Here is an 11,909-nt window from a genome sequence, read left to right as displayed (position 1 = left end):
GGTAAGGCTGGATGCAATATCATTTCTTTGTATGAGCATGTGTTGAAAACCATCACTGAATATTTTAAAACAAAGCATTGATTTTGGAAGCAGATATTCACAAGCTTCCTTCGTGCCAGTGCCCTGCCCTTTCCACTGAAAAGCAGTCCTGTCGTTGGTGGCTATGCGCCTTGAACTGAAGCAGAAATTGAAATCAGACAATATGACTAAAAACTAAATTAGCACTGGGGTAATATCCCCGAACGTATTATTATTCCTTGGGCACCAGAAGAGAATCTAATTAAAAGTTTATTTAATATTAAAATACAAACTGCAAGATTAGGTTGCCTGTTTTGTATTTGAGCAATATGCCAACTAATAAATATGTTGTTCTTCATCATGAGAAGTTGTGTGTGTAAATGCAGAATTTTTTTTAAACGTGTGTGATCATAACTCTGATCAGAATGGTGACAATATAACTGATTAGTATCCAGCCTACTTTAAAAAAAACAAACAAACCCCAAAACCCTCAAGCACAGTTACGTTATCTTAGAACCTGGTGTTTCAAACAAAACAGGACACTTCCTTGGAGTATACCACACATATCATAAAAGCTCAAGAACAATGGCACTCCGCTATGGTGCACTGTGGCAAAACATTACACAACATGAAGGTCAAAAGTAAAATAACGATCAAAATGATCTGCAAACATGGCCAGTGGCAACCACACTAGCAACACACATATACCAGTTTGCAGCCAGCCTGACAATGTCAGTATTGCTTCTACTGCCTGAGAATGTATAAAGAAAGCACTCATTACAAATGAAAGTCCTCTGAAACTGCTCTGCATGAAATTCTCAGAAAAGATACTGGTGATATGCAAACCCTAAGGCCAAAATGAAAGCGTGCTCGGCCCCCTTTCACCCATCAACAGCGAACTTCCTGCAATCTCATACTGAAGGCTTTTGTGTCAAGTATTATTTTCTAAGAGCCACGATGCTTCCTTTCATTGTACGCAGTCTTTCTTTGTGCACGGGAAGCAGATAATTGGAGGTGAATTTTAAATCGAGACCAAAGTTGAAATGTAAGTACATACTGACGATAGCTAAACATTCCCCAAGGGAAGATACCTGCATGCGAGGACTTGTTTTGAAGAGTATTTACACTGATAATTATTCTTGAATGACTCCTAATGGAATCTTAAATGGCAAACTACAAAACAGAGGCAATAAAGAACAAAAACTCTTTTACAGAGAGGACTAGAGAAGAAAAAGATATCAAGAAAGTTTCAAGTATCCTGGCCCCACGTCAGACTGGAAGGGGCATGAAAAGTACCTAGCTGGCCCTCTCTTGCAGATAAGTCCACGTATATGTCTATATGCCATATGTCTAGCTCCATAGCACTCTGCATCTCCCCACTTTGAGCCTAAATGAATGTTGATAAGGCATCAGACCAAGTTACAAGAAGGTTGTGTGTTGAAGATATCCACATGGTCCTACAGAACATTCATCAAAACTGAGCTAAAGGAAGAGAAAACCAGAGGGCATGGAAGAGAATTTAGCTCCAAGTATTTCCAACAGAATCTGTGAAAGTTAATTTCTACATCTTAAGCCTAGAGAATACACTTTGATTCATACAGCTCTTTGATCCTGTGACCCCCCCATCACACAAGAAATGCAAGTCTGTAAAAAAAAAAAAAAGAACACATACATTTATTTTCTTTTGTTTGTTCAATGGCTTGCTCTTAATTTATACAGAACAATACTTAAATAGAATTCCAGTGCGTAGAGATGCATTTAAAATGAGTCACAACAAAAAAAAATTAAAACCTAGCTACATACTTTCAATAGAAGATGTCTAGCATATATTTGTAGTTGATTTTGCCACAGAAGCTTCATGTTGCCTTATGAATAATATAAAAGTTCAAAATTACCTAGGAGTTACTATTTACAGTATAGGCCAGTTGCTCTATAAAATGGAGAGCAAAGTGAGTGCAAAAGGATAACATGATTGTTTTCAGAAAACAAGCTGCCTCTGTTTACTTCCTTCTTCATATTATAAATTGAATTCATACCACTATTTAAAAATAGTTACTATTTTTAAAAATAGTAAAATACACGATAAACGGATCAATTCCTCAAGTGTAACAAAAATATGTTTAAAATATAGGTGGCTGTCTGAAGTACAAAATATTGCTGTGTGTAAAGGATAACATGGTTGTAAAACTACTGTTGAGGGCTTACAAAAATACAAAACAATTTGCATTCGCTGAGTGCATAATTATATGTTAGTGCAAACCAAAGCATATCCAAATTTAATAGATACAAGTCTCAAATATTTGCAGAGGTACGTAAAACATGGAATCGCTTCAGTGTCATGCGGATTGAACCCAAATCTCTATTAATCCTTTCCAAGCGATTTTCCAAGGCTTCCTAAAGAACATATTTGAGAAAAATAAAAAATTAAATTCCATGCAATTCCAAGTGATGGTGTTTTTATAAAGAATATCCTGTTAGTGTCCCCATTTTGCATTCATGTTCTTTCTGATGCATAAGCAGCCATACCCTGGCACCAGGGTATCTGCCTACGTAAACCAATCCTGTGGCTTAATTGCATATATACTGCTTAACTAAACTATTAATAAATTGGTTTGTTCAAAGGCCAATGAAAACAGTGTCTCTGCAAGATATTGATCTAAGCGATAGCATCCTTTTCCGGTGCATCTTGTCAGATCTCACGAATACAAAGTGGGTCTGGTCAGGTCAGTACTTAAGTGGGACAGATCTATGGAACAGTTACTCGCTGCAATATATGGTGATATTTGTTCCGTACATTGCATTCTGATTAGCAGTGAAAAACTGCAACTACAGCCTGGTTTGGGGAGGCAGTGTGCTGGTGGCTTTCTGCTGAGAAATGAAACAGAAGTTTCTGACCCTTTGTGTTCATTAACCTCACCCCCAGAACTTTCCATAGAAGCAGCAGCTTGAATGCTGGCATCACCCCTCTTTATGAATTACTTCTGCCTCCACAAGTTCTTTTTTACACTTTGAGATGGGTAAGATGTTTTTCACACTGTGTTCTAAAGAACTGTGCTCTGCTAAACAGCTTCAGTGTCCTGTTCTAGAAGAACCTGGATTTTATTAGTCATTCTTGAATTTTTTTTACCCCTTATTTACACTCTCAGGGGTGCTTCTATGTTTAACAGTTCAATGTTTGCACGATATAAAATATTTGGAAACACTGCTCCTACATGCAAATAATGAATATGCAAAATACTAGCATATGCTGCATGTTTATGATTGGAAGGAAAGGAAAGGAAACTTTCTGTTTACTTGTGAGAAAAAATTCAAATGAGCGTGCAGGGAGTTCACACTCTGGCTCACATAAGTTAGCCTAATTTAAATAGTGTTTTACATCAGTAGATCCAAGAAAGACTACCTTATTTTCTCATGAAACAGAAAATATAGTGTGAGCCTCTACCAACTGGGAGGACAGTTGAAAAGATCAGTCACTGATACATGATATAATGAGTATTTTCACCTGATTTAATCTTGTTTGCAAGGTCATTCTTCCCCCAGCACAAGGTATTCGACTTAAGGCAGCTTCAATCTAGTAATACAGAAAATACCACAGCTGTAAATGATTACAGCTTCAAGAGCAAGTAGAAACCTACCACACATCTTTCATCTGCAAAAAAAGTCAGGGATAGATTAGAAGTATAAATGCAGTGTAGTTATTCAGGTATGACCATCCTTTGCCAGGTCACCAAATAATATACTCTATCAGTAAACATGCATCCTGCTGCCCATTCTTACAAAGATGTTTTGAAAGAAGAGGACACTCTTCCAAGTAGATTCCAGAATAGCCCAAGATACCTGCCTTTCATTTTTGAAAGGGAGACTTCAAATCTTGGCATATTGCAAACGAAAATAAATAAATTCAATCTAGTCCCTCCCTCCCCATTTCTCTTAAGAGGCATAAAGAATGTCAGAAGAGACAAAGTATCAGAATTTCAGTAAGCAAGGATAAAGGTGTGTTGTCAGAACACCACTGGGCATTTTCCATTACCTTGTGCCAGGTCCCATGCAGGTAGACTGCAATACCACAAGCTTCTCCTAGACACACTGTTTCTTTCACAATTCTGGAATAAAGATCATTTTACCTGTTGCTTTTCTTGTGTGAGCTCATCAAAAAGTCTCTCCGTTTCAGCCAATGTCTTAATCCTTGCTGTGTACTTGAAGTCTGCCTCATAAGGTGCTACTGGTGCAGGAACGCATTGTTCATTCTTGTGTGTTATATTCCTCTCTTCCCAGGCAGACCCCACAGTTCCTTTCTTCATTCCAGGATGCAAAGATTCAGCACAAGAATTGTAGTTAACACAGCTGTTGATGCCCTTATCAGAATGCTGCCTTCCTATCAAAAAAAAGGAGTGGTTTTGTTTTTGTTTAAATTCTCCATGAATATATGATCTAAAACAGAAAATAAACCAAACCACAGAAGTGCTGACTCCCTGCCATCTTTTAGGTATGAAACCTAATTTAGTGAGTAACAAAGTCTTTTTAGCCGGCCTCCCGGAGTCCCACGTTAGCAACATCACAGCAGATACAGGACATTCGTTTGGCTAGCCTTTGATGGATTTTGATGCAAGGCACAATTTGTAGTTAACAAGCTGTGGGTTCTGCTATATTCCGCAGATTGACAATTGTTTTTACTGATGCAAGTTTTCCCAAGTTTCTTCATGCCTGGCATCACAATGGTATTCTAAATAAGTTAGCCAATGCAAAAATAACAAACAACAACAAAAGTAAGAATTGGTTTGACTCATCCAATTATTTAAAAAAACTCCAAATGAACTGGCTGTGTTACATTTACCTTTCACCATCTGTTGGCAACACTTTGTAACAGAATCTTATTAATAAGACTGGGTACATACCACTTAATATGGCTCCCAGCAATATATGCTCTACTTAACTAACTTAGGTATTAGGGAACGCATTTCCTCTCTTATTTTTCAATGCAATGATTTTTATTAGCCTATTGTCCTCGTGCAGGTACACATAAAAATGAACTACTGTATTCATGCCACTTTGCTATATCTACAAACAACATTATTATACCATTTATTTACTGTAAGATAAAGGCTACAAAATTGATAAGGATTTTGAAAGTTGCACTTCATAGAAAACTTTTGTGATTCCTATATACACATCTCTTATCTAGTTGGGAGAAGCTATGATAAAGAAAATACTCCCTTCTGCAAGATTAAAGCAAATAAAAGAAATCTTTCCCCTATTTTGACAAGTTACCTTCTATATCATCTAGTGAGAGAAATTGGAGTCTTTTTCTTGGATTGCTATGTTGTGGTGTAGAAGCAGCAGCAAGATCCAGATCATCCAGAAGTATATCAAACCTACAGAACAACAGGGGTGGAGGGGGATTGGAAATGACTAATCATTAGAAATAACTCTGAGCTGAAACATAAACTACTTCCTATCTTTCCCTGTCTTAATATATAAGCAAACCATTTCCTCTTCACTGGAAAACCTGATCCCTCCGGGTACCTGCCCTTGAGTTCTTCTGTTTCTACACATCAAACAGGAGCAACAAATCATGAAGCAATTTTACCAAAGGAGGATGCCAAACCCTACTCTCAAGAACACATTAAATGTGACACTCAGCCCCTGAAGTTATGCAAGGGAATAAATGTTAAACTTCTGTGCATAAGGAGAAAGGAATAGAATACCTTTACTCCCCCTGCACACCCTCAGGGGTGAGAGTGTGGTCACTGTAGCTCCACCACATCCTGCTAACTAGCATATCTAGCAAATGTTCAGGGAACGTGTATGAAATGGCAGGAGGTTTAATCCAACAAGAATGTTTCTACAGATGGGTGGAAAAGAATAGGAAGTGCTCTCTTCTACCCATTTTTTTGGTACATCTTGTCTCCCTAAATGAGGACCCTGGTTTACTCTGGGCTGACAAAGGACAATATCTCCGATACTGGTCAATATTATCCCGTCAGATATAATGATATACCCAGCACTACACCTTGGCAAGCTAAGGGGAACTTTCCAAGTTTATTCTTGCCTTATTTCAAAAAGGAAGCTTAACTTCAGGTGCAAGGCCCAGTCAGGCAATCCCCTCCTCTAAAGACAGCACCCATTTCACACATGAGCCTTTTCACAGGATTACTTGCATGAACAAAGACTATTCTCACTGGGCTATGGACATGCAGTATCACTCCTGAATACAATCAGAAAATAATAATGAACCAATATTGCAAATTTGTACCTTGTCACTGTGTTTTCATTTTTGCTAAGCAAGTGGCTAAATCCAGGAGATAGGTTTTCCTTTGGTGATCGTTTTGGACTGTATGTCACAGACACTGGTGCCAACATTATCTCTCTTCTTGCTGCAGAGAAGGACAGGCTTTTAAGTACCTAACACTTTTCTTACCCAGAGATTTTCTTAATACAGTTTGATCCATGCAAATGGATCCCTGCTCAAGTGTCTTCAAAGAATGGTTTTCAAAGTTTTCTATGAGTTAATATCTGTTTAAATTGTGCAAAGCTTGTGTCACCTTGCCAAATGCTCAAATTACAGTTTTCAAAGTTTGCTGTCACTTGGGAGTTTTCTGAAAATCCATGATAACAAGAGAATCCTAAATTTTAAATTTCCTTCTGCTCTTTATGAAACAACCTGACATGACTAGATGCTTTTTTAAAGGGACACCAAGCAAAACTGTAAACAGAAAGGCTTACTTGGAGTGTTTGACTTCCTGTTGGAAGGAGGGAGAGATGATGACCTCTGCCCATTAGGTGAGCTGTATCTTTTTGGTCTTTGTTGGTCCTTACATTTCTCGGGGGACCGACTAGTAATGAAAGTAGTTTCATCGAATCCAACAGTCTGCCGTCGATTTGACATTTCTGTCATGGAACAAAATGTGAATTTTAATGTGTGTCTTAAAGTATATGGGACGCTGAAGATCCTCTTTCACTCAGCTCCTTTGTAACTGACTGTAAATAAACCTGTGCTTACTCCATCTCAGCTGTTTTCCATGTCAGTGTGTTTGTGTTATAATGAAAGGATATCTATTCTTAACTCTTGTCCCCACTAGAAACTGAGCTCTGTTTGACACTCATTAAAATAGATTGTTAACCTGACCTATAAGGAGAAGCTTGTTTGCAGCATAGATATGGAAGAAAAGAACTGAGCTGAAAGTAAAGTGAAGTTAAACAGCACAGGCCTGAGTAAGTGAGAAACAGCACAGGCTTAACAGAAAGTAGCAGCAGAAACTAAGCCAGCAAAAGCAGCTGAAGGGGCAGGATGACAGAGACAGGCGTTAGCAGAATAAGTCCAAAATTTTACTGACTGAATTTAAGGTCACATCTTGGAACCATATTTTGTATCACGTGTAAGCATGGCTCCAGCAATACAAAAGAAATGATTAAACACAGCTCAGTCATTTAGTACAGGTCAGAGTACACATATCTCTGTTCTGATGCTATCCTAGGAGAACAAATGTGGTTTTAAAGCCAGCAGGATTTTTTGAATACTCAAAGTGTGTACATTTCCTCAAAACTCTACCAGAGAAAGCTCACTTAGCTAAAAAGACTAGCTTATTGCAATAGTGTTCCTACTATTCTAAACAAGTAATTTAGGTTATTGTTTCAGGTTTGTTAGGCGGAATACAGATCTGACAGAGTAAGTGATGCCCACTATGAACTATTTTTACCTTGTCACCTGAGCCAGACTAGTGTGAATCTTTGGGAATAACAAACACAAAAAAACATGCAGTTTGGAGGCTGCAAGTCAAGACACGCCTAGAAATATAAATGAATTTACTGGCGGAAGTGTCGTCCTTTTCCGTCTGCGTGGTCCAATCTTTAAATGCTTTTCTTTCTTCAAGTTCCTTAAAGGCTTTCATGATTGGTGTCTCAGGTGCCTCATTTTCTTTTTTTCCAGTTACATCTGCTGAAGAGTCTTCTTGTGAAGAGTCCTTTTCTGGAGGAGAATGGTGCCTTAAATAACACGTGAAAAAAGCATATGAGGAGCCAAGCTTTTATATTGTATGCAGGCTTTCCAAATGTCAACTAAAAGATACAATCCTATAGAAATTAATTTACTGCTTTCCAGGTGGGTGGTGCAGAAGTAATGTTCTGTGTTACAAAAATCAAACTGGAGGTTCAATAATTTCTCCATTTATTCCAGGAACATCGGACTTCTAAAGCCTGGGTTACAGAATGGCGTGAGCACTCAGACTTGAGCAGCACTGGAAATGCATCCAGTTTGATGACCCAAACTTTAATCATGGACTCAAAAATCTGTGTAACAAATCTCTTCTGAGGAAATCTGCCACACTTGCAAGGAACAAGAACTCGTAAAAAAAACAACACCTGAACCAAAACACACGACTACAGAACCACCAGAGAGCTACGTCTGAGACTCTGTAATGCTGACGGGGAATAACTTTGCTGTTCAAGGACAGAAAGGAAACAAGATGGAACACTTCTGAGGGCAGCAGGCATTGGCACAAGACATACCTAAGGAGGGGTAAAACTATCTCTGCCTATTTCAACTAGACTGAGGAAGTGGATTTTTTTTTAAAGACCTCCATAGCAACTAAAGCAAAGGATACATGCTTTACAGGTCTAAATAAACTGCCAGTACAAGATTCAAAAATAAGAATCCATTCCATTGTCATGTTTTCCTATATTAAAAACATCCCTGGGTGCTGAGAAATGTGGAAAAAACCCAACCAAACAGAGCTTACCTGGAAGAGGAAGTGGACGCAACTCCCCAGAATCTGTACAGATTGGGCACTTTGGCAGGGGATTTTGGTGCTTTTGTCTAAAGCTACACAATCTATACAGATGTTGGGTAAGCCAAGCCAAACTAACACAATGCCTCTTCTGTGCTTGGAGCAGGGTCATGCTGAGTTGAAAGAAAAGTGCTAGTTCTGTTCGTTTGGTTTTTTCCATGTCTGTAAGTAGCCCCTGACTTCCCACAACATCAGAGAAGAGCAGGATTATAGAAGTTATGGTACCTGGAAGGAACGTAGGTTTCTTCCAGTCTGTTGTCCTTGGTCTCTTGGCTTTCCAGAGGCTGGCCTGTAAAAATCGAATACTCCGCTCCTGGGATCAACCACTTTCGCCTGCTGACATCAGGGGCTGCCAACTTGCTACTAAAATGTAAAGCTTCAAAATTACAAAAGACTCTAAGATTTGTTTTTAGAAGCAGCATTTATACCAGTGGCTCATCGGGGGGGGGGAAGCAGGGGGGGCAGCTCCCACTGCTGCACACACCCCAGGAGGGCATGGGGGGACATGTGCCCCCAGATCTGCATGTGGGGTGAGGGCGGGATGCTGCTATGGGCTGGGGCCAGGGCTGCGCCGAGTTCTACATGGCAGGGGGGCTGGGCTCAGAGCAGGCGGTGGTGGTGCTGGGAATCAGGGCAAATTCTGTGGTGGTTCTAGCCCCCCCCAACCCCCTCTACCAGTGCTGCCACAGCCTGCCGGCCCCAAACACAGCCCAGGCCAGCTCCTCACTGGGAAAAGCCCAGCACTGCCCCAAGCCCCAGCCCGCAGTGGCAGCCCACACACAGATCCGGAGCATACACCCTTCGTGCCATCCCAAGCTGCGTGCAGCAGCACAAGACCCACCCCCAGTCCCTGCACTCCCGGATAAGCCACAGCTCCATCCTGTACCCAGCCCACCCCAGCTGGGCAGCACCTGCCCCTGCCCCAGCCCCACTCCCTCCCTTACCACAGGGGCCTTGATCTGCGCCCCCACACCCCTTCCCTCACAGACTTACCAGCTGGACCCGGCTGCTCTCCATGCTGCCGGGCTGCACTCCTGGCCACCTGCATGCTGCACTGCAGCTGTGCATATGCACACGGCATTTATCAGCCACATCAGCCATAAAAAGCCAATTGCTGATGCTCTCAATTTTCCTCATATCGGTATCCAATATGGCACCTCAACCCATAATATTTAAGCCTTTTTTTTTTCCTATTTTTGAGGGTTCCCATCTTCTAACCAATAAAATAGTTCTCAAGAGAAATAACCTGTCATATTTTAATTCATACATTTCTTAGGTGACTAGTAAGAAACTACTTATAGTTCAGGATCATGTTAAGTTGTCAAAAGTGTTTCCATCTCATAATCTGCATACAGAATGTCCGTCTTAGACTAACCTTCAGTGCACCCCAGAATCAATGATCAATTGAAACGGATACATTTTGGATAAAGATACCTTTAAATCACCCTTAACATATCAGAGGAGGATCTATGTTTCCCTCTAACAGAATGCACATTCAAACATAATTTCTCTATTATTCTCAAGACATTTGTTTTCTTTTTTTTTAATTGTGCATCATAAGCACCCTTCTGACTCAAACATAAAGGCTCAATTATGTAGAACTTTACAGGCCAATTATGCCATCAGCTTCTACATCTCCACCCCTGCAATCCTTACTCAGCAAGTCAACTCCTACTCATTTAAGTAATCCCACAGCACTACAGAACACAATCACCCACTTCCTAACAATGATGGGACATTCACTTACTTGACACGGGATGTTCTTAAATGACTTTCAGTAATATGGCGGAATTTCAACATGTTTTCATGCTCTACCTGCATGAGCTGAACTTCTAGTTTTGAAATTGTTCTAATGAAGAAGTAAGGGAGATATGTTACGAAGAGATTTCTGAAAAGTTTTTAAAAAAATCTATTACATCTTAAACAATATTAACATAAATATTTTGTTCTGGTGTGTAAATACTGGAAGGAGGATAACCAATATACATATAATGTGGAGTTCCATGTTCAAATAAGTAACAAGTGGCATGTTGGTGAGGGGAGGAGGAAGGTAAGCGGGAGACGTTTCTGGGGCCTAGTTCGAGTCTAAAGCCATTTAAAACACTCCTGAGATGACCTGGACTCTATCTGGATGATACAGAACTCTTTGGGGTTTTTTTTTTAAACATCCTTTTTCCTCCATAAAAGGGTGCATTTTTGTAAACAAATCCCCACTCAAATTAATATAGAGCATCTCCTCACATGTCGCTCCAGTAATTCAAGCAATCTGCTGCTCAGGTTTTTCATGTCATAACTCTCTCCTCTTTCACACAAAGTTTTCTCCCCACTTCTTCAATTAACCAGCCCTTTCCAAGGATGCTCATAACCCCTTATCAGATTTAAAACACAACAGCTAGGGAGTCCCTTCATAGAAACAGTTTTCATAGAGAAAAACAAAATATTCTTTTCCAATGAAGTTCCCCAAGCTGGAAGGGTCTATCTTTAGAACCAGATGGGAGAAACAGACAGGGCAAGAGGAATACTGGACTGAATTTTCCTTAAGCGCTCCACTCAAATACAACCCCTTCATCATCGCACTGCCTACAACAGCTGTACAGAGAAGGTCACTCAGCTTTTCAACAGCCTTTCAGCTCGAGGTCTCACTCTAAGGCCATTCATAAACTATACTTTCTCAATAGAGGAGTAAACTGGAAACCTAAACAGGATCTGGACTTCTTTGGATCTAGAACAAAGTGAATCACAGAAGTGTAGGGCTGGAAGGGACCTCATGAGATCATCGGGTCCAGCCCCCTGCTCTGGGCAGGAACAAGTGCTGCTGTCAAATAACCCCAGCAAGGTGTGTGTCCAGTCTCCTTTTGAAGATCTCCAAGGGAGGTGCCTGCACCACCCCTGCTGGGAGTCTATTCCAGAGTCTGGTCACATGAACTGTGAAGAAGTTTTTTCTTATATCCAGTCTGAAACCTTCTTCTAGGAGTTTATGACGGTTGCTCCTGGTTTTACCCTGGGCTGCTTTGGTGAATAGTTGTTGGCCTAGCCCCTGTTATATTTGTAAGCTGCCACCAAATGCCCCCAAAGTCTTCTCTTTTCTAAGCTGAACAGTCCCATATC

At 40.3% G+C, this 11,909-nt stretch overlaps 1 protein-coding gene across 5 annotated transcripts in view; it reads right to left on the bottom strand.

Annotated features, from left to right (window-relative positions):
• Nucleotides 1–1,671: 1,671 nt before the first annotated feature.
• Nucleotides 1,672–11,909, bottom strand: part of MPHOSPH9 (M-phase phosphoprotein 9) — a 53,991-nt gene continuing 43,753 nt past the window's right edge. For 4 of the 5 annotated variants that reach the window (XM_019507137.1, XM_019507139.1, XM_019507138.1 and 1 more), the window contains 9 exons: nt 10,549–10,650; nt 9,027–9,164; nt 7,826–8,001; nt 6,742–6,906; nt 6,272–6,392; nt 5,287–5,390; nt 4,143–4,393; nt 3,521–3,589; nt 1,672–2,412 (listed from right to left, as the gene is read on the bottom strand). In XM_019507137.1, coding sequence (XP_019362682.1) covers nt 2,311–2,412; nt 3,521–3,589; nt 4,143–4,393; nt 5,287–5,390; nt 6,272–6,392; nt 6,742–6,906; nt 7,826–8,001; nt 9,027–9,164; nt 10,549–10,650 — 1,228 coding nt within the window. In that variant the 3' untranslated portion in view covers nt 1,672–2,310. Of the gene's footprint in view, nt 2,413–3,520; nt 3,590–4,142; nt 4,394–5,286; nt 5,391–6,271; nt 6,393–6,741; nt 6,907–7,825; nt 8,002–9,026; nt 9,165–10,548; nt 10,651–11,909 lie in introns of those variants that run through there. The other variant, XM_019507140.1, reaches the window with a different exon arrangement.

This window comes from Gavialis gangeticus, unplaced genomic scaffold, assembly GCF_001723915.1.
Source record: "Gavialis gangeticus isolate Ggan-Ray unplaced genomic scaffold, GavGan_comp1, whole genome shotgun sequence".
Lineage (NCBI taxonomy): Eukaryota > Metazoa > Chordata > Crocodylia > Gavialidae > Gavialis > Gavialis gangeticus.
This window is presented reverse-complemented; position numbering and strand designations above follow the sequence as displayed.